General features: G+C 45.1%; 1 protein-coding gene across 12 annotated transcripts in view; it reads left to right on the top strand.

Moving 5' to 3' along the window:
• LOC128325300 (uncharacterized) overlaps positions 1-20805 on the top strand; it is an 82514-nt gene extending 61709 nt beyond the window's left edge. For all 12 annotated transcript variants that reach the window (XM_053250940.1, XM_053250944.1, XM_053250943.1 and 9 more), the window contains 5 exons: positions 2310-2401; positions 6328-6427; positions 9664-9772; positions 10896-11088; positions 19652-20805. In XM_053250940.1, the coding sequence (XP_053106915.1) occupies positions 2310-2401; positions 6328-6427; positions 9664-9772; positions 10896-11088; positions 19652-20695 (1538 nt within the window). In that variant the 3' untranslated portion in view covers positions 20696-20805. The remainder of the gene's footprint in view (positions 1-2309; positions 2402-6327; positions 6428-9663; positions 9773-10895; positions 11089-19651) is intronic.
• Positions 20806-22979: the final 2174 nt, after the last annotated feature.

Genomic DNA, 22979 nt, shown 5'->3' with positions numbered 1-22979 from the left:
TACAAATAAATTCACCATAATTCACCCCTCTGCCCAATCACTCTTAAATTGGGGATGGGTGGTAGCCTCCAGCCATCAGGCACTATCTACCAGCCCACCCCACTCCTTTGGGGCAGATCCACTTTCTGCCCCCAATCTGCCCCAAAGACACCCAAACTTCAAAAATTCTCAAAAAATCAGCCCTCTGCCCAATCCCCCTGAAATTGGTGTGGTAGCCTCCACCCATTAGGCACTACCACCCCACCCCACTATTTTGGGGCAGATCCACTTTCTGCCCCCAAACTGCCCCAAAGTCACCAAAACTTCAAAAATTCTCAAAAAATCACCCCTTTGTCCAAACCCCCTGAAATTGGGGTGGTAGCATCCACCCATTAGGCACTACCACCCCACCCCACTATTCTGCCCCAGCCCCCACTTTCTGCCCCAATCTGCCCCAAAGACATGAAATTTTCAGAAATTTACCAAAAATCAGCCCTTTGCCCAATCCCCCTGAAATTGGGGTGGTAGCCTGCACCCATTAGGCACTACCACCCCACCCCACTCCTTTTGCCCAAATCCCATGCTATGCCCCCGAACTGCCCCAAAGTCACTAAAACTTTAAAAAATCACCAAAAATCAACCATGAACCGAATCACCCGAATTTTTTGTGCCCGAAATTCGGGTGATTTGGCTCGTGCCCGAAAAAATTCGGGGGGCATCGGGGGTGATTCGGTTCAGCCCCGAATCACCCGAAATTGTTCATTTCGGGCACAGATCGTTCTGTGCCCGAATTTTTTTGCACATCCCTAGTGCACACCTCTAGGGCATTCATACCATGACCCCGGTGCTATCACATGTAGAGGCAGCTGTGGGCTGTGGTTCATCTGAACTCTCTCTACAATTCCAGTTTTCATGTTGTCTTACATTTATTTAATATCCCCACCACCACCTGTCTATCTTCTTTCCAGCACTTCTGGAAAGTGGGGGAAAGGTCCCAATAAAATACATGCATGCAAATTCTATCCACAGAATTCAGAGATTTCTGGCTGAAGAATGTCAGTTATTGAAGCAGTGTGCCTAGATTTCCTGTCATAATATGATTCTGAGTTCTTTCATTATTTCATATCAGTGATTTCATTTTCATAATGCATTAGATGCTGGCATTCACTTGGATGCTCAACAACAGCATGTCTTAAATACAGCTGTACACAAAAAATGTATACTGCTTAGACACACGTTCTTATGTGCATGCATAGACACAGATACACAGAGTTTTAATGTATTATTGTTTGACATTGAAAGCATTTAGAGAAAATGCAGTTTGCCTAAGAGATGATGATTTCCCATCTTTCATTCCAGCCTCTACGGGCTTCTTCAGACATTAGATTTGGGTATAGATATATTTCGAATGTACACCAAACATGTAATGAGCTGGATCCAGATAATTGTTTGTGTGTGGAAGCATAAAGGCACTTCTGCTCACAAGGGGTGAGGGGGTAGATTTCCCCTCACCTTTCCCTCCATTGGAAGCTACCACATGATATTAGCTTTTCATGGGGGACTTGTGGGCTGTGGCACAGAGAAGTAGTCAGAAAGCCCTATTGAATGGCTCTCTGGATCCAAAGAAATGTGTGATTATGAATCCAGGATGTTACTAGGAACTTAAATGATTCATGGCTCAGGCCCACAGCCTCCTTTTTGATAATTAAGCTCAATCATACCCCCGCCCCCCAAGAATAATTACATGTTTTTTAAAGTCCCTATTATTATAAATACAGCACTTATGAAGGCAGAAGCAACAGAGAGCTAGGCGTTCTCTCCCATGCACTAAGCAGGTGCCCCCACTGCTGCATTTCCTTTGTGGATGAGGTCATGGAGGAGGGAGGTGGCTGATGAGATTCAGGGCTCTGAGCAATTCATTGGGGGCTAGTGCCCGCCCCCGGGACACCCCTAGTGACACCTCTGACTGAGACAAACATGTGTTTTGAAATGTGTGTGTCATGTTATTATCACATTCATCAGTGAGCCAAGGCTGACTGCAGTCTCCTGACAAGTGAGCGTTCAGTGGCAAACCCAGATTTGCTGTTGCATTATATATAGGATTGCCCTAAAGCTGATGGAGAAAGCTCTCTTGGCCATTCATCTGTACACTCCATATATCTATGGAGGACATGTATTTTAGAAGTGTACTTGGTACTTGCTTTCCAATCATGGAACACTGTTCCCTTGGACATACCAAAGCCTGAATTGTCCTAATGGATCTCTGAAGCAAACTACAGTGCTGTACCACTGGATTTATTTCCCTTTCTCTGTCTTTTCTAATTTTTAAGGGAACCTGCAGGTTGTGGGCAGTGGCTTCATGATCTTGAAACAAAAGCAAAAGCTAAAACCTACTCATTTCTCCACAGAATTGCTGTCAAAGGTAAGTCAGGTTATCAGTTATTCTGTGCTTGTTTGATGAAGAAAAATAATCATTTATGACTGGGCCTAAAATCTGACCACATAAGGTGAGAAAATTAAAGAGAACATCAGATCGTATTGCAACCCCATACTGATGTTACTAGAAACCATGGGTTCTGGATATGAAGCACTAGTGTGATAGATCTGGGGTTCCCAACATTGAATTCCTAATGTTGTCTGATTACAATTCCCATAATCCCTAGTGGTCAGTTATCCAGTTCTGTATTATTGGCACTTATGTCCCCATGCCAGTCAGGCTTCAGAAGAGAGGGGTGGCAAACAAGCAAAAATCCCCTTGTTTCAGAAAACTTCTAATTACTGCTAGGAACCAATGGCTTCCAAAAAGTAATATTTCAATATGGATATATAGGGAATCAAGTATAAGTCAGAAATGCTTTACATTGTCCAAAAATCTTTTGAGAAAGAGGAGATGAGAACAGCCCTAACCTTCCTTCTCTCTACCCTGTCCTCAGGGAATTATGTGACTGTGGTGATTAAACAAACAACAATGAATTAACCAAACACAAGGTGGTGGAATACATGTTAATGAGAGCCATTGTGGTACAGTAACAAGTGTGTCAGCTAGGACATAGGCTACCCTAGTTTCAATACCCATTTAGCCCTACAACTCGTTGGGTGATCCCAGGCTGTAATTCTTTCTCAGTCTACTACCTTCCAGAGTTTTTATGAGGATAAAATGTGGGAGGGGCATGTAAGCTGCCCTGAGTTCCTTGGAAGAAGGGCAGGATAAAGATGTAATGTTCATGGGACAGGCGCAGGTATAAGTGGAACCCCCTTTGCTAATCCTAGGGGCAGCAAGTAGTGCCCAGCCAGGCGATATGCCCACTTGAGATATTTTCCATGGCTTATTTTAAGCTAAGCTTCACTTCAGCATCTAAGGCTTAGCCTTGGATAAGGCAAACTAATAAAGAAAAATGCATCTGAGCATGCATGCTGCACCTTCTTCTTAGCTCTGAGTTTAAAATGTGACTTTTAGTACAAAATTCTGTCATGGTGAAAATGCAGTGATTGTATATCAAGAGTTATTTTGGTTTCTGCAGCAACTTAGGGCCAAACAACACATTGAGACTATGCCCACGATAACTTGAAATTTGGGCTAAGGGAGCTTAGCCCTATTTCCAGGGATCGTGGGAACCACCGGGCTTGCAGGCGAGCCCAGTGCTCCCAAGGTGGCTAGCCCGCCTAATTCTCCTCCCCTTAAATGAGGTTAACAGAGCAAGCACTCCATTAACCTCATTTGGTTGCTCGTGTGTTGCCGCGATGCTCGGAGGTCTCTCGTGGGGTTGGGGTCTCTCCAGGGCTCGGGGGTCTCTCCAGGATGTCCTGCACACTGGTGCTCACGCGGGGCATCCTGGAACTTCCAGTGGTGGCGTGGCCCCCGATCTCCGCAGCCCCTGCCCCTCTGTGATGGAGCCAGCAGCTGTGTGGGCGGCTGATTTGGCTGCCCAGCTGTGAGCGGCTGCTCATCTGTGGGGAGAGCGGGCTAAGCCTGCTCTCCGCGCGGACCACATTGAGGCGCTTCACAGCAATTGTGTGAAGCGTCTCATAATGTTACTCTAAGGTACTTCACTTTTCTCTGCGAAATAGGAGCCACAGGAGACTCATTCCATGTAGAAACCATGGTGTGAGGGAGAGGCGTTTCATGTTTTGTCCCCAGCACAGTCCTAATCCAGAGTAGAGGCCCCTGTGTCTGAGGTTCCCTTGGTACCCTTTAAAGATTTCTCCCCCTACTAAGGATTGCATCCCTGCTATAGCAATACTTCTCTAATTGGGAATCATCGCTGCAGCAGTGACACAATTCTTAGTAGCCACAGGTAAGGATGTGCCCGAACCAGTTTGGTGCCTCCTTAGGGAAGTGCTGAACTGGTTTGGGTACCGGCATTTGAACTGGTTTGGTGGGGATGGGTTCCTTTAAAAGCAGGTAAGCACATCCTTACCTGCGTGTCTGCTGCCCTACTGCTTTTTCAGTTGCTCGCTAAGGGCGTCGCTTTTCCAGGAGCCGGCTGGGTGCAGCACCTTTCCCAGGTGCTTTTCTGGCTGCAGCACTCACTATACAAAAGGCTGTGTGTGGCTGCAGCACTGTTTCCTGCAGCCTGCACGTGGCATCGGCAGCACTGGGAGCAGCACTGCAGCCTTTTATACAGTCAGTGCCATGCCCAGAAAAATCGTGGGGCAGCAGACGAGCAGGTAAGAACATGCTTACCTGCTTTTTAAAGGAACCAATCCTGCCCACCTGTGGCTGCCCAAGCCTGTTGGGGGACATCCCTAGCCACAGGGCCCTCCAACTCACTAGCAGCATGGATGGGCTTTGCAGTCACATGGAATAAGTGTAGGTGTGCTGCTCTTGGGTTGCTGGGGTGCTGTACAGAATGTAAGCCACTAATGTTTCACACTATGGAGCAATAAATGGGTGTTTGGGTTATGATCTGCAGTGTTTAGACATTCGTGCTTGTCATTTGACACCAGGGTAGAGCAGAAAGCAGAGGACAGGAACCTGACTGAGGACCAGCAGGGATGGATGGTCTCATAGTAAAACAGAAAATTTTGCATTGGGATAGTCAGGATGGGTTTTGTCTGGATTGCTTGGCTTTCCAAAGAAGCTACTCTGCCTTGCTAGAGGAGCAGGGCTGGTGGTGGAAACTTGACTGCACAATAAGTGCCTTTTATCTGATGGCCAGATTCCTTATCCCTCAGTACACTTCTCTTGTCCTCTTTGGAGACAAAACTGTCAGACTGCTCCCAAGACAACTCCAGTTGTGTTATCTAACTTGAATGCCTCCCCGTTTTTTTTCTAGAGCAGCAGCGCCATCTTCCTTTCTCCAAACCTTATGCTACCCTTACTATATGTTACCGTTTCATATTTATGATTTTACATATCCTCATCTTGATAGTGCTATGTTATGTTTGTTTTCTCCACAGTTTTATATCCTATCTTGTTAGCAAACTGTGGTTAGAACAAACCAGGTTTTGCTGGATTCAGCCACAATAACAAATTGCACTTTGTTTTAAAAGGTTAATGGAAGCTGTTAATTTCTTCCCTTCACGTACAGAATGAAGGTGGCAGTATGCAAACCTGAAGCTGATGCTGGTAATGTTAAACCATGGTTTCATAATGGTTTAGCATTATGTCTGAACCCACTCAGTATTAGCAGTGCTTCACACCACCAGTGTTTCAAACAGATTTTGTTTTCATGTAGGCATATTATTATACTGCCATCTAATGTTCAACTGGTGGGTAATGTGCAACAAGGCCTTCACTGTTGCTGCACCCAAGATCTGGAATTTTCTGTCTTGGGAGATCCATCTGATTTCCTCCATGACAACTTTTCAGAATAAACTGAGGACCATGGCTGATTTGTTTATGTTTTTCCCTTTGCAGGAAGGCAATGTTATTACTGTTGTTCAGGCATGAACAGCATCCCTGAGAATGTGCTCAGACCATGCTGTGGTCTGAGCACATTCAACCATGCTCCAACCATGCAGTGTTCAGTTACAGTACAGCATTTGTCTCTGCAAACTCTGTAACCATGGACAGTGGAAGCAGATCTTCTGAGGACATCAGCATGGGTTGGGGTTTCAGAGCGTCCTCTCGGGGACATTGTACACAAGCACAGCATCCCTCCTTTAGTAACACCTGATCAGGAATATTAGCTTAAAAAAAAAGTTTGTATGCTGTTTTCAAACAATTGTTATGTAAGCCCCCTTGGGCACCTCCACTTAGAAAGGAGGTATAAACATGGGATATACATGCTTTTAATAAGTTAGAATTAAATGTCCCCAGAGATGGCCCCACCTTGTCACAAACAGGAGAGTTGTTGCAGCTTTATAGAATTGTCTTGACACATGAAAATGCTTCCCTACAACTAGGATGCAAGCAGTATTCTGCGCCACACAGATATGCTTTACGATGATGTACCTGCCGGGGCCAGTGCTCATGATGGAAAGACAACTGTCACCGTGGGAAAAGGTTGGAGAAAAAGAAATAATAGAAATGATGAAAAACAAGAAGAATAACTATAGCATTTCTATCGCACTTCTCTTCACAGTACAGTCGTCCCTTCCCAACCACAGTCTTACCGTGGTTTTGAGTATATGCGGATGAGAAATTGTGACAGGTCTTGTCAGCCGCAGTCTGAATATTCACATCTGACGAGGTTTCTTAGTGATTTGGGAGGGGGTGCCGTGATTTTTGGCAGGGGTTCAGAGGTTCAATCTGCTCATTCCTCTTGGTGACCCTTGCTAACCCTTACTGAACTTGCTGTCCCTTGCCAATTTAAAATGCCTTTGAGTGATTTTTTTTGGGGGGGGGGTGTTAAAAAAATGTCCAGAAGTTTGATCTGCTCATTCTTCTGGGTGACTCTTGGCCATATGACAGGATTTTTAAAATGATTTTTAGCAATGTTTTGGTATTTTTCCCCTTTATTTTTAGGTCTTTTTGCAGTTGTGGTTCCCCTCACGCCCTGTTTCCCATAGACTTTAATGCCTCGCCAACTGAGAATTTACCAACTGCAAGGTTTTGCCAGAACGGAACCCTAGCGGTTGGCAAGGGATGACTGAACTTCACAAATATTACTCAGTACTCCTGAGAAACTTATCTGCACATCTACAACTGAAGACAATGTGGTTGTCACAGATCTTAAGGGTCAACAGTGAATGCTAAAAAAACTAGTTATGGTTCCTGTACGTAAAGCTGCATTGTGCCTAAACAGGATAGCATACTGTAATAATATGTCTGCATACATTATTCCATGCAGCTTGTATGCATTTATTACAATTTTTTAAAAATTCTTGGGTGCATTATCACAGTTCCCTGTTAGAACTTATTAACCCAGCTACATTTCAAACTGATGAAAACTTTTCCTAACTCACTTCCTGCATATAAGTTTGTTAAAAGGCTATTTCACAATAGATTTCAATTTGCACACAGAGCAGAAGTGGGTAGTTTTCATGCTTTTGTGGTGCACTTCAGAAACCTGAGGCCCATCAACTGGAGCTAGCTGTTGAGTTCTGGTTCAGGAGTGGGAGGAAGTGAGAGGAGAGAATTAAGGACCATGGCCTGTGACCACATGCTCAGCCCAGGAATTTGGTTTCAATACCAGAACTGAGTACTGAAAAGTTACTTCATCCAAAAACCTGTTTAGATTTTCCCCAAGATTTCTTTGTTTCAGCAGCTTAATTAGTTGTTGCTATTGTTAAACAACCAGGAGTCAGAAAATATTGTTAAACTACTGCAAATCATGCAGAGATCTACCAGTAGATCCTGATCTATTCTGCATGCTCCTGACATAAGCAAAAGCAAAGACAGAAAGATAAAGAGAGACAGATAATTTCTAAGAAATTATTCCATATCCTTCCTTCTGGAAGTTGTCTTCTAATGTTGAATGTGTGGGTTTCCATTCCTCTAATGGCCAATTCAAACATTACAGTAGCCCCCCCCCCAAGTTTCTGGAGATCCTCTCAGTGTTTATAATTCGCTTACCATGTGGATCATGTGAGAGTTCTCCACACCAGTGGCTGCCAGACATATGCAGCAATGTGGAGACTCTCAATAGTCTTGTTCAGACATGATGTTGTACACCTGCATTCAGATGTCCATACTTTCCAGTCTGGAATGTAGACACATACATTCTCCCCCTTTATTGTATTAACTGAAGCAACCAAGTTCTTCTCACGATCAATGAGAAGAGCTTTGGGGTTTACTGCTGGGAAGCAAGGTTTACTTTCCCTTCCCTGCAGACGATCAGCGTTCCATCCCTGGGAGGGTGGATCACCTGCCCAGACAAGCGGCAGCTCTCCTGCGGGCCACCTGCGCCTTGCTCAGCTGCTCTGGGGGTCAGGCTCAGGGAAGTGCCACCATGCAGTGCCCCCCCCGAGCAGCAGTCAGGGGTGTAACTAGGGGACAGAGGGGGCCCATGTTTATCCCTCTCTCTGGTGGCCCCTCAGAGTGAAGGAGATAATGAAGAACATAGGGAGGGGTGGAACTAGGGGGCCCTCAGGAACTTGGGGGCCTGGATTCTTTGAACCCAGCCGCTCAATTATAGCTACATCCCTGGCACCAATAATGCACCATGTGAGTGTGCAGTGCATTGCTGGGAGCCCCCGCCCCCCCCAGTGCGCTTGCTGTGGCTGTGAGCAGCTGCAGCTGACACACAATCAGTTTAACGAGGTTAAGGGAGTGCTGGCTCCCCTAACCTCATTTCACGAGGTGGCTACTTTGGTGGGTTTGCTGCCATGTAGCCACCAGGATTGGGCGTGCTCCTGGTGGTTCACACGAGCGAGCAAAACTGGGCAGGGCTCCCTTAGCCCAGTTTTGCTCGCTTGTGTGAAGAGCCTCAATCAATCAGCCAATCTTTATTATGGTGTTAGACCAGCATAATACACGCATACATGTTTTTGTGTGAATGACTCTACCTGCATAAAAAAGTGGACTTGGGTAGAGGCCCCTCAAATGCATGGCATGGATATGAAGTATATGGCTCTATCTGCATGCAACAGAATGTGCATAATTGTACTTGTGTACCAGGCATGGAGGGAGGCCAGCGGAGGCCCAGGTGCTGCTTCCGCCACACCCCCTCCAGCCCCACCCCGAGTCTGACATCAAACGCAGGGAGCATTTAGCCATACACCCGCGTCTGACGTCAGACACAGGGACATGGTTTTGCTCCCAAACAGAGCCACAAGGCCCTGTTTAGGAGTTCAGCCAGCCAGAGTGACTCTCCCTGCCTTTTAAAGGCAGGGAGAGCCGCTCCAGCAGTGCTGCAAATGCCTTGCTGCCCGATCTAACTCCCAAATGGCCAATCTAACCCCCTAACTCCCAAGTGGCCCCATTTGGGAGCGAACTCAGCCAGCGCTGCATTTGCAGTGTGTGTGGCCAGAAACGGCTCTCCCTGCCTTGAGAGCCTCTCTGGCTGTACTGCAAGTGCAGCACGGGCCAATTTCGCTCCCAAATGGGGCCGTGCCGTGTTATGTATTCATAACACATGAACAGGTGACAAGGCTAATCCAGAGGGCAAGTAGCTTACAAATGTTGTAACATCTGAATCAGCTTTCAGGCCAAATTCTTAATTGCAACTATGCCTCACTGTAGCGACATGTCATGCCATTTAAACTGCTGCTGTGGGGGCTTTCTCTAAAAAGCAGCTTTTTAAAAATTGTTAATGTCCTTCTATCTGTGAGACATACAAAAACTCATCATCATTTCAGGTGACAAAAGAAACCAATTCAGAAATGAAGTTGCTTGGTATCCGGAAAGAGATGGGACACTCAGATTCCGTAGACATGATCATTTGTTGCCAGATGACCGGACTATAAGGTAAAACGCTTTGTATTCTTGCACCAGGTAGTCACTGTTAATGGCTCCTGTGTTCAGTGATTAACAGTCCTGTGCCTTGAGTTTAGGAACAGTCTGATATAGATGCTTTAAATAAATAATACTGGAAATAATATTGTCGATTAAGTTAAACTTCCTATTAAAATATAGAGCATTAGCATAATATCTAATTCCTTCTTTTTTACTAAAACCTTTATTGTATAAGGTACCTGTTAATGGCAGGATCCTAGTAACAGGACTGTAAGTAAGTATCCATTAGAGTCTATTTTTCCTACAAAAGTAGACAAAAACTACTTCGTAGTAATGACTAAGTATCGTTGAAATCGATGACACAAGTTAGTTGTGGCTGATTTGTCCCACCTATCTAAGTGGGACTTAATCATGGCTGACTTTCTTTGTATACAGCTCTACATGAATTTCAATACAAATTGAAATTGGGGAGGAAAGTGTGCAGCCCCCAGTCACGTCCTTGCAGCCCCTCCATATATGCACACTTCAGTAGGCATGCTTCATTAGTCATTCAGTGACATGGTCACTGAAAGCAGCCTGTCAGCTTCTCCTAAAACAGGGAGCCTCACACTTTAACATGAAAAGCCTCGCCAAGTCAATAGTACAGTTGCCCCATCATTGTAATATAATTATTGCTGCTGCAAAGAAGGAGGGGGCAGAGGTGAGTGCACGTGTGCGCCTGGTGCATGTCTATGCACAAAATCAAGCAGTGCCAGCTGCTGCTGCTGCTACTGACGTCGCCACTTGGAAAAAAGGGACAGAGAGAGAGGAAAGGTTGCACGTACGATGGGGGGGGGCAGCCTTTGGGCCCTGCCTTAGGCAAATAGAGGTCTCAGGTCTCCATTGGCAGCACTTTAGTGTCTCTCCAACCTGGTCCAACCTGCTCTCAAATGCCAAATGACTGTAAACAAGTCAATACTTAGCAGCAGTGAATATATTACAGATAATAGCAGAAATGTGCCTTATTTTATAGTCCACAGTCCATGGATATCTCAGCTGCTTTTGGAACTTGTCATTTTGAGTTTAGAACAAACTATTGGTGTTATGTATTTAAAACACTGGATCCCTGCTTGTTACTAACCTGGTTGCTTTCAAGGAAATATACGCTTCTTGAAGATGGTTTAACTAATCAGGGAGAAAAGATTATGAAGAGTAATATCTACTCCAAGGGCACTGTTCTGAAAGAGAAGAAAGCTTTAATACCCTTGTGCATTGAAGATGAAATAGAAAAACCAAATGCCAAAATAATCAAAGTTCACCGCCCAAGTGCACAACAGCGCAGTCCAATGGTAATAATATCGTCTTTTCTTTTCCATGATTCACATGGTTTAATGAGCTTTATAAAATTTTTGGAGGCTAGTAAATTTTGTTACCCTAAGAATAGTCCATTCTCCATTTGAAAGATAGGGATCAATTTCCCAGTGGCTTGAATAACTGCTTCTGATGGCAAAAGTTCACATTCTTACACTCTTATAGGTTTTTCTTATTATATTTCAAAATGAACTTTGACACCTGATTAGTCTACAGGTGACTCCAGGTCTGTGACCTTAGCTAATAAAGCTACAGGAAAAAGGATTTGGGAGTGTGATGTAGATTGTGTCAGAAACAATTGCCTTTAAGTTGGGAATAAAGCAGAGAACAAATGACAGAAGCAACTGAGGAGATGAGAGAAGAGGCAGATTCTGGTACTCAACAGGGACTGATTTAGTAGTGGAGAGAAGGGACCAGTACTGACTGTTGTCTTATTTCTGTATATACCCATTAAACGCCAGCATACACATTGATGGAATTATCAGTTCTGAATTTAAACACTCTTTAGAGTTTGTAATGTAAGATATGTTAATTTGCTGTTGGGGTCTTGGATTATTTGTTTGTTTGTTATAGTTGCACACCACCCAAACTTCAGTCTTCACACAACATAAAACAAATTAAAACAGAAATTAAAACCTTAAAACAATTTAAAACTAGTTAAAATGCTTGGGTGAATAAATGTGACCTTAGAGACTTTCTAAAAGTTGTCAGAGATGGGGAGGTACTTATTTCAGCAGGGAGCACATTCCAGAGTCTCGGGGCAGCAACAGAGAAGGCCTGTCCCTTTGTAGCCACCAGACAAGCTGGTGGCAACTGCAGGCAGATCTCTCCAGATGATCTCAATGTGCGATGGGGCTCATAGTGAAGAAGACACACTCTTAAATACTCTGGGCCTAAGCTATTTAGGGCTTTATAGGTTATAACCCCAGCACCTTGCATTTTGGCCAGAAACTTATTGATAACTGGTGTAGTTTTTTTTAAATATAGGAGTAATATGGTCTCTCCAATATGGCCTGGAGACCAACCTGGGTGTCACATTCTGTACAAAGTGCAGTTTCTGGACTATGTACAAAGGCAGCCCCACATACAGCTCATTGCAGTAGTCAAGCCTGGAGGTTACCAGCATATAGTATTACTGTCCTGAGGTAGTTTATCTCAAGAAATTTTAATAGTTTAAATTTAAATGTAATAGTTTTAATAGTTTTGTTTTAATAGTTTGATAATTTTTAATAGTTTTAACATTGTTTGAAATTTTAAATTATTGTATTATTTTAACCTTTTTATTTGCATTGTTTTGTTGTGAACCACCAGGGGAGTTGTGTTTTGGGTGGTATACAAATATGTTAAATAAATAAATAAAATAAAATAAATAAAGCTGGTGTATAACCCAAAGCTGATAGAAAGCACCTCTGGCCACCGCCTCAACCTGAGACAGGGAGAGGTCTGGATCCTGAAGCACTCCCAGACTGCATACCTGTTCCTTCTGGCGAAGTGTGACCATATTCAGAACTGGCAGATCAAAACTGTCCCTTGAGTTCTTACGCCGCACATTAAGCACCTCCGTCTTATTTGGATTCAGCCTCAGTTTGTTATTCAGTCTCAGTTTATTATCCCTTATCCAGCCCAGCACTGCCTCTAGGCAAGCATATAAGGAGGTTAGGTCTTCTCGTGATGAAGAGGACATTGAGAAATAGATCTGGGTGTGATCAGCATTCTGATAACACCCTGCACCAAATCTCCTGATGATCTCTCCCAGCAGTTTCATGTAGATGACAGTCTCCAAGTGATACCATCTGGAATCTGCCTGAGGAGTAGGAGTGGAACCACTGCAAAGTAGTGCTTCCCACTCCCAACCCCCTCAGACGCTCCAGAAAGATACTGTGGTTGATAATATTGACAGCCACTGAGAGATCCAATAGGACCAACAGAGTCATACTCCCTCTGTCAATTCCCCATTAGAGATCATCCATCAGGCCAACCAAGGCAGTCTCCACCTCATAGCCCATCCGAAAACCAGTTTGTAATGGGTCTAGATCAGGCACCCCCAAATTGCGGCCCTCCAGATGTTGCTGAACTACAACTCCCAGCATCCCTAGACACAATTTTTGTGTGGCTGTGTATGTTGGAAGTTGTAGTTCAGCAACATCTGGAGGGCTGCAGTTTGGGGATGCCTGGTCTAGATAATCAGTTTCCTCCAATACTGTCTGGATGATCTCCAGTGGGGAATTGATAGAGGGAGTGTGACTCTGTTGGTCTTTTTGGATCTCTCAGTGGCTGTCTGGAGTTGGGAGGACATCACCCTCTCAATTACCTTGCCCAGCCATGGAAGGTTGGAGACAGGGCTATAGTTGCTTAACTCTGAGGGACCTAATGCAGGTTTCTTCAGAAGAGGTCTAATTATTGCCTCCTTAAGACAAAAAGACATCCTGCTCTCCCTCAGATAAGCATTTATAATCTCTACCAGGCCTTCTACAACAACCCTTCCTCCCCGCCAGACAGTGCAAGCCATGTCACACAAGGGTCAAGAGAACAGGTGGTAGGCCTCACTGTTCCAAGCAGCTTATCCACATCATCAGGAATCGCAAACTGGAACTGATCCATCCTAACCACATAAGGGTTGTTGCTGGACACCTCCACATTAGACTGCAATAATTGTGGGGTCTAAGTCGGCCTGAATATGAGAGATTTTATCCACAAAGAACTCATTTAAAAAATCACAATGGGTAATTGATGGTTCCAAATTCTGATTCAAGGGAGGAGGGGCACATGCTAGCCCTCTCACAACGATAAACAACTCTTCTGGATGATGGCTTGTAGTTGCATGCAATATGGGCAGAAAAGAATGCTTTCTTGTTGCACATATTGTATGAGCATAGGTCCTCAAAAGCGCTCAGTGTTGTAATCTGTCAGGTTTGAGTTGAGTCTTCTTTCACTTGTGCTCCAGTCATCTGCCTTGCTGGTTCAACTCCCATAGTTTTTTTGTATATCAAAGAACCAGTTTTAAAGTGGGTCAGAGAGGACACTTAGGAGCAATCATATTTACTGCCCTGGCGAGTTTGTTGTTCCAGTTCTCCACCAGGGCATCAACAGGATCACCGGCAGAGCCAACACTAAATCCTTCCAAGGCTTCTTGAAATCCTGTTGGAGCCAATAACCTTCTTGGGCTAATCATCCTAATAGGCCCCTCACCCCTGCAGAGGTGGGACGCATTTGTGAGTCCAACCTTAACCAGATGGTGGTCCGTCCATGATAATGAGGAGAGTCCCCACCCATGGAACACCACCCAAGAGTCCCCAAGAGTCCCCACCCATGGAACACCACCCTGATCAGAGTGAAAAACCAGATCAACTATGTCACCAGCAGCATGTGTCAGTCCCTAGACTGCTTGGGATAGGCCCATAGTTGTCATGGCCACTATGAACTCCTGAGCTCCCCTGGACAAATTGATCTTGAAGTGAACATTGAAGTCCCCTACCATCATAAGCCTGGGAGACTTCAACTCCAAGCCCAAGACCAAGTCCATCAGCTCAGTTAGGGACTCTGTTGGGCAGCAGGGTGATCGTTACACCAAAAAAGGTTCCAGTCTATTCCTGGTCCCCAAACTTAAATACACACATTCGGTATGGTCAGACACGTTGACAGGGATCCTAGTAAAGGAGATGTTATTCTTGTAGACCACAGCCACTCCACCTCTCCACCCATGACCTCTCACCTGTTTTTCAACAGAGTACCCTGGAGGGAGAACCTGGAACCCAGAGGAGCTCTTAACCCTGGACCTTGGGGCTCTCGTCCGTGGCCTCCAAGGTCAAAGGGGCCTCCAAATGACTGGGGGGGCTCCTGCCACCACCCTGTGTCCACTCCGCTACTGCCCCGCCATGCCACAGTGTGGCTTTTCTGTAATTTTAGCCACCATGTGCACGGCTGGGGTGGGTGGGGGTGAGCCAAGCAGGCCTCCCCCCACCAGTGGTGGCAGCAGGGGTGGTCAGAGCTGCTGCTGGGCCTGTCCATCTGACCCAGTGGCCCTTGAAAACTGCGAGGCGCTCCAGTGTGCCTGCACAGTTTGAATGGATCATCACAAGTCCGTGACATCATGGGCTTGTGATGATCTATTTGAACTGCACAGGCACACTGGACCGCCTCATAATATTCAAGGGCTGCTGGGCCAGATGGACAGGCTCAGCCACCCCTGGCCGCACACATGGCAGCTGAAATTACAGAAAAGCGACACTTTGGCACAGTGGGACCTTACATGCAGTGGCAGGGGAGGGGGGCCTCATGGCAGGGGCGGCCCAGGCACCAAAATCACCTAGGTGTGCCACTGCTGGGACCAGACTGGGCCTCCAGCCTCCCTCAACCAAATCTCTGTGATACATGCCAGGTTGGCCCCCTCATCCATAATCAGATCATGGATGAAGCATAAACTACTTTTTCTTTTTCTTTTAAAAAAATATATATATGATGAACTCTAGTCCTTAAACTTGAATTTTCCTGTTGGGGCATTTCTTTTTTTTGACTCGCAGGATCAGTTCATTAAGTTTGTAACCATGCAAGGCAGATAGCAGAGGCGTAGCTAGGGAAAATAGCGCCTGGGGCAAGCACTGAAATTGGGCCCCCCGGCCAAACATCTGACACCCATCTTTCAGATAACTTTACCATAATAACAGCTGAAAAATATGTCAAGCTTGTTAATCTTTTAATATTTCAAAAACTATTCAGCAGTGGACGTAGCCAGATTTAAAAAATGCTGGAAAACTACAAATTTCAGTATGCTGGGGCTCATGAAATACCCAAAAACTATGTGGAGGTGTACTTGGAAAACTAAACAGAAGTGTCTGTCTAATTCTCTACTATGCATTGTAGCATCACTATTACATAAGTTCTAAAAATAAATGGAGAATTTGACTTTTCCCAGATACTCTGAAAATAATTAAAGGATATGCAGAGTAAACTGTGTCACTGCTTGGAATATATTCTAGTCTTTCAGAAAGACAGTTAAAATGAGAGAAAGAGAGCAAGAAATTCCCAGTGGGCCTTAAGACTAAGGATTTCACACTGATTCAAAGACAAACTCACCATTAATAGCCATATTGTTAAGACATCACATTTAACTCACTTATCACAAGAAGCAAAGTAAGAGCAAATCCTAGCTCCTAGATACAATCCTAGCTCATATGTTTCAGCTCAGTATTCACAAGCCCTGATTCTCTGTACATAGTGCCAAACTAAATATGTGTACAGTGACTTATATTATATTATATTATATTATATTATATTATATTATATTATATTATATATTTTTTTAACCTGTAGCCCCTTCAGGAGGCTTCCTAAAGGCCGTGGGGGGTGGTGTATGCAAAGGTCCCCCCCACCTTGCTGGTCTCTAGGGCCTCACAGGGACCATTTGAGCATGTGTGGTGGCCATTTTTTAATTTTTTTTTAAAAAAAGGCTGCTGAAAACAAAATGGCCACCGTGCATGCTCAAATGGCCTCTGCGTGTCCTGGCATGGCCTGGGCAGGCCATTTGAGCATGCGTGGTGGCCATTTTGTTTTCAGCAGCCATTTTAAAGATTTTTTTAATTTTAGAAAATGGTGCTCCCCTTCAAGTGGCGCCCGGGGCACGTGCCCTTCCTGCCCTACCCTAGATATGCCCCTGGCAGATAAAAAGGAATATTCTATCAAAGCTACAAATAGAGACATGCAGCCAGTGTGTCAAACTGGCCGAGACTGCTGGGCTTGCACATGAGAAACCCCAGATCAATCAAATTCCTGCTCAGCAATGAAACTCAGTGGGTAACTCTGGGCAAATCACAATTTCTTAGCTTGACTACTTTATAGGATTGTTTGTGAGGCTAAAATACAACTCTGGGTTCCTTGGAAGGGTGGCATGTAAATTTAAGAATTAGATGATAACTGCAGTGTTAAAATCAGGGGTGGTCCTTTCATGAAGTGAGGTGAGGTGGTCGCCCTAGACACAGATTATTTGGGCTCTAGCAGGGTAGCAAGATGCCCTCTGCTGCTGTCATTGGAGCAGCTTGATGGAACTGATCTGACTCTTGCAAACCTTGCAAGGAGTGTCTCTCTTCACCCTCATGAGGAGTACAGAGGAAGCTGTTCTCAAACTTCCCTCTTCCCTGTCCCCGGCACCACTTTCAAAGCTTGCAAGGGTTAGTTTTGAAAGGAGACTGGCCTGCACCAGGTGCATGGGACAGGGCAGCATTTGCTGCCTCGCTTCAGGCAGAGAATACCTTAGCAATAGCAATAGCTATAGCTAATAGAATACCTTAGGCTGCCCCTGGTTTAAAGCATTCAAAGAGAAGTACCAAGTTCAGTTGATAGTAGGCTTCTCATATTCAATGTATTATTTAAACTAATCCTATTTTAAATACAAAGAATTAGGCACATGCCCGAAACGTTTCGGAGGCCATTGTAAAGGCCTCCAAAACTTTTCGGCGCTGGGACGGTATTCGGTGTTTCGGCACCGGTGGGGGTAGTACTTTAAGGGCGGGGGAGGGTGTACTCACACACACACCCCGCAGCGTTTTCCCCGCCGACGCTCTGTAAATTTCAAGCCCCTTGGGGCAGCAGCATTTCTCCCTACCACCCCGTTCCCCCTGTCGGCCGGAAGTGGCTGGACGTTGCGAGTGTGTGTGTGCCATCGTGCGTGCATGCGCACGGCAGATGGGCGCACGCGTGCACGCACCACAGGCGCACGCGTGCTCACAACTTCTGGCCACTTCCGGCCGATGGGGGGAACGGGGCAGCAGGGAGGAACGCTGCCGCCCGAGGGGCTTGAAATTTACAGGTCGCCGGCAGAGGAAACGCGGCGGGGGGGGGTGAGTACACCCTCCCCCGCCCTTAAAGTACTACCCCCGCTGGTGCTGAAGACCATTCATGCACATCCCTGCAAATAATTCCTTAACAGTTGTAAAAAAAAAAAAAAGGGTTGCATGCACAAGGGGAAAGACACTTCTGCTCACACAAGCCCTCCCCTCCCAATTTCCATATATTCCATTTCCCCTGACCCTTAAGAGTGGGATTTTCAAGGGGCATGGGGGGCTGCTAGCGGGAGGAGGATGTGGGAAATCCCTGCCTCATGAGATGAGTTCCAGTTTTACTATTTTCACTAGTTGGCTACAACTCTACAAACGGATACGGTTTTGATTGTTTTTAATGTTGTTTTAGAGCATTGTTTTAAAAAAATTTAAATTGTTGTGTTTTAAATTTCTTGTTTTGTTTTTAACTAATGTTTTAATGTTGTTTTTATCTGTTGTAAACCAACCAGAAACACAAGCTTTGGGCGGTATAAAAATATGTAAAAAACCTAAATTAATTAATTAATTAAATTAAATAAACTCAAGATGATTATGTTGGGGTATGGGATTATTTGTAGCCACCTAATGGCACAGTGGGGAAGCAACCTGCCTAGAGAACAGGAGGCTGTTGGTTCGAATCGCAGCTGGTGTGTTTCCCATATTCTGGAAAACTCCTATATCGGGCAGCAGCGATATAAGGAGGTGCTGAAAAGGCATCATCTTATACTGGGTGGGAGAAGGCTATGGTAAACTCCTCCTGTATTCTACCAAGAAAACCATATGGCTCTGTGGTCTCCAGGAGTCGACACTGACTTGACGGCACAACCTTTCCTTTCCTATGTGATTATTTAGCAAAGCACCAAGGAAGCTACCACTCCAGTTGCAGAGTGCAGAGTTTAGTTGTTGCAGCTATTTAAGTAACACACATGGAGATCACTGTAGAGTCTAAACTACATCAATCTATTGGTGAAATACATTTGAGATAGTAAAGACCTATCCTATCTATCAGCCTCATAATGAAGAGGGAGGGAGAGAGAGATGTTTCCATCTTCTCTGTAGGAGGAAAGGAAGAGGACTGACTCACTACAAGAAGTACCTGAGGGGTCAAATCAGGAGTCATAGAATAGAGGCAAGCAGGGACAGGTAAGGAGACCCTTACTAACTACCTCTACTCCCAATGCCCCTAGTGGTCATTAGGATCGTTGGTGCAAAAGGTCAATGGACTGGAACTCCATCTCCAACAGATTAAAACAGCACATCAAACACCACAAAAGCAAACATAGTAGCAGATGAAAAATTATGTTATAAAACCCAACAGCCTAAAATTCAGTATGCAGCACTTTACCAGGCCCTGAATATGCATCAGAATAAGCACCAGGTGAACTTTCCTGGAGAGAGCATTCCATAAATGAGGTGACACAACCAAGAAGCTCTTCCCCCAGTCACACATCTGAAATGGGAGGAGAACCCAAGTGGGCCCCCAAAGATGATTTCAGGTATTCACCTGAGCCTTCAGGTACCCAGACCATGTAGGGCTTAAAAGGTAAGCACCAGCACTTTGAATTGTTCTCAGGAATTAACTAGGAACAAGTGGAGCTGATTAAGCACCAGCAAGATATGTTTCCAATGACTGGTGCCAACTGAATCCCTCACAAGATTGCATCATCTTACTTCTGCTTCTCTGTTTGGTGTGGAAAATATTAACATTTCTCCCTTTCTCTCTCTCTAGAAAGCAAGTGAAACATATCCCATCTTCTGTAACAATGACGGGTATATGCAGAAGTATGTTTTGAACAGATGGCTTGCCTTATATGGAGACAAAGCATTTTATGATGCAAGTAAGAAAAGTGAGGTTCATATGCATCTAAACCCAGTTCTACAAAATAACTATAATGAATCCATTGCAATACTTGGAAAGAAAAACTATGATCCTTCTCATATACCTATAAAGAGGAATAAAAAGTCCACATTTTCCAGGAAAAAAGAAATAATCAGCATTATTATGGAGAGAGAACGTTATATCCGCACATGTTCTCGGAAAGAGAGACCACTTATGAGGAAAATGGGTAAAAGCTTGCCTAATGCTATGAGAAGACACACTGTACTAGAAAGGAAAATTTCACAGACCATACCAAAGTGTAGAAAAGATGCCTTTATGGTATTTGGAGCTAATCCTGATGGTGAAATATGCCATGACACATCACCTAGCAACGTGATTTTAGAAATAAAACCCCAGGTCAGAGGCTATTTTGACAAGTCAATTGAAAAAAGTCGTAGGAAAGAGCTACTGATTTATGTGGACTATATACCAATCTCAAAGCCAATTCCAATTAATGCATCTGGAAGTAAACTCGCTGGTCAGGACCTCTCTCATTCTACCAGCAATTCCACGGTTTTAGTACATGAGTGCACTAAAACCAAACCAAATGCAAAGGAGAAATCTGCTGAGTATCACAATGCTCCTTCTGACAATAAGCCCTCTCTAGATGAAGGCAGGCTCGGTGGCCTAGAGTTCTCAGTCTCACGCTCCCACTCTGTAGGCCAAGAAGGCAGTGAGAGATCAATCAGGCCAACATCATCTTTGGCACTAAGGGAATTTTCATCAGAATTAAATAATGACCTTAGGCCCTCTGAATCAGGAGTATCAGCTATACCTTTGGAAGAGGAAAGTATGCTGCTCATCCATTCTCCACTTGTAAGCATACCAACAGCACAAGATGATTCAGCTGAATCCAGTAGACGCCAGAGCATACAGAAGACAACAAATACTTGAGAAAAGTGGTAACAAAAACCCCTACTGGCATCAGCTTGTGAAATGTAGGGTGTAGTGTGAAGTGCTTTCAGCACTGTTAATAAACCTGTAAAAGGACTGTTTTGACCAAATGTATTACCATCATGGAGTCCAGAATAATTACAATCAGTGAAGGAGATAGACTTGGCTTTATTGTTTGTGGTGTTCAGGGATGTGCAAACAGGTTTGGTTCAACAGTTTGGGGTCGAACTGAATCGCCCCCTGTTCGGTTCAACCCCAGACCAAACCCCCATGGCCTGTTCATGATTTTAATTTAAAAAAAAACAAACTTATCCGGGGTGTGTGTTTCTTCGAGGTGTGTGTGGGGGGAGGGGGTCTGCGGAGGTTCCCCCTCCTCCTGCCTCCTTCCAAAACCAGCCCATTCAGCTGTTCTTCAGCCCGTTCGGGCCTTTCCCCCACGCAGTGGCCATTTTGGAGGCCACCGTGCCAGCACAATGAGCCTGTGTGGCCTGGCATGACCCAGGCCATGCAGAGGCCCATTGTGCAGGCGCGGCAGCCTCTGAAATGGCCACCGCACTGGAGGGGGGAAGGCCCGAATGAACCAAAGAACAGCTGGACGGGCCAGTTTTGGGAGGAAGAGAGGCCGGCAGGGGAGGCAGAACCTCTGAGGATCCCACTGCCACCCCAGAGAATCCCCCCCAGAGGGAATAAGTTTCTTTAAATTGTTATTTAATTTAATTTTTTTTTAAGTTCGTGAACCTCCCCCCCGAACCAGACCTGACTGAACCGGGGGTGGGGTGAGGTGTTGACGGGGTGATGGATTGAACTGGCCTGGTCCAGTTTGGGTCCGCTTCAGACTCAAACTAAGTACACCCCTAGTGGTGTTGTAGTACCCAGGATAAATATCAAGACATATGTGGACCAGCAAATTGTTCTTAGGAAGCTGTGTGCCACCTGCTGTTTCATTGCAACATCAAAGTGTGATAAACTGGTATTCCAGTGCTATTCCTACTTTTCAGATACGAAACTGAGGCCTACAATGAGTTCACAATAATACCTGCTAAATCCATGGATGCACATCTCTCTATATATATTTCTCTTAGACGTACTCGTCGCTAATCCCATGTGTGGCAGCTCTCATGAGAGTATGCAAGCAGCTGTCCGGATAGCGACAGGGATGGAGGAGACAACAGCGATGGTGGCCAGTGGCAGGCCGGTGGGCGGGAGGAGGCAGCGGGCCAGCGGGTGGCTGGCCAGCCAAAGAAGGTGGCGGGCGGGAAGAAGATGGCGGTGGTGGACAGGGAGGGAAGACGACGGTGGGTGGGGAAGAAGACAGTGGACAGGCGAAGAAGAAGAAGGCAAGGGTGGGCGGGCAAAAAAGTGGCAGTGGGGGGCGGCAGCAAACTAGAGGAACAGGTGCTCTGCACCCAACCCTGCTAGTTCTTACTAATTTCACAAAAAACATTCCAAACATCTTGCAGTTGTGATGCAAAATGAGTACCCAAGCTGAATAACGATTCTCTACATTACTGAACATCATGCTTCTTCTATTAGAATTGGAATTATAGCTATTAACACACTATTTTGGACTGTGATCCATACAAAACTTATGAGGAAGTAAATCCAATAACCAATAGGATAATATAATCACATTATCAAAAGGTGTTGGCTTTAATATTGTTTACGAATGCTTAGGCCCACTCCTTGCAGCTCTATGTTCCATGTTGAAAAGAAAAAAACCCTGTTAACAATGAAATAACTAAAAGGAAACAAAGGAACAAAATTAGCAACAAAACAAAGTCATTGGGTGGTCAGACTAAACTCCTGCCAAAATTAAAAAGTCTTGAGGAGGTGGCAAATTGCCATCTGGGGTGGGGGGCAGGTGGATCTCCCAGGGTAGGAGGCTCCATATATGGTCAGCCCTATCATTTTTTGTGCCCTAGGTAAAGTTTGACAGCCACCTAATGGGACAGCAGGGAAATAACTCGCCTAGGGAGCAAGAGGTTGCTGGATTGAATCCCCACTGGTTTGAATCCCCACTGGTATGTTTCCCAGACTATGGGAAATACCTATATCAGGCAGCAGCAATATAGGAAGATGCTGAAAGGCATCATCTCATACTGTAAGGGAGATGGCAATGGTAAACCCCTCCTGTATTCTACCAAAGAAATCACGCATGGCTCTGTGGTCGCCAGGCGACGGCACAACTTTACCTTTAGGTAAAGTTTGACTTTGGCATCATCTAGCTGAGAAGTGAGGAATCCCAGCTTTAACTTGAGTGGCACAGGCTGCTCATTCGCCAGAT

This window comes from Hemicordylus capensis, chromosome 4, assembly GCF_027244095.1.
Source record: "Hemicordylus capensis ecotype Gifberg chromosome 4, rHemCap1.1.pri, whole genome shotgun sequence".
NCBI classification, from domain to species: Eukaryota; Metazoa; Chordata; class Lepidosauria; order Squamata; family Cordylidae; genus Hemicordylus; species Hemicordylus capensis.
Note: the sequence above shows the minus strand (reverse complement) of the source record. Positions and strands in the feature narration are given on the sequence as shown.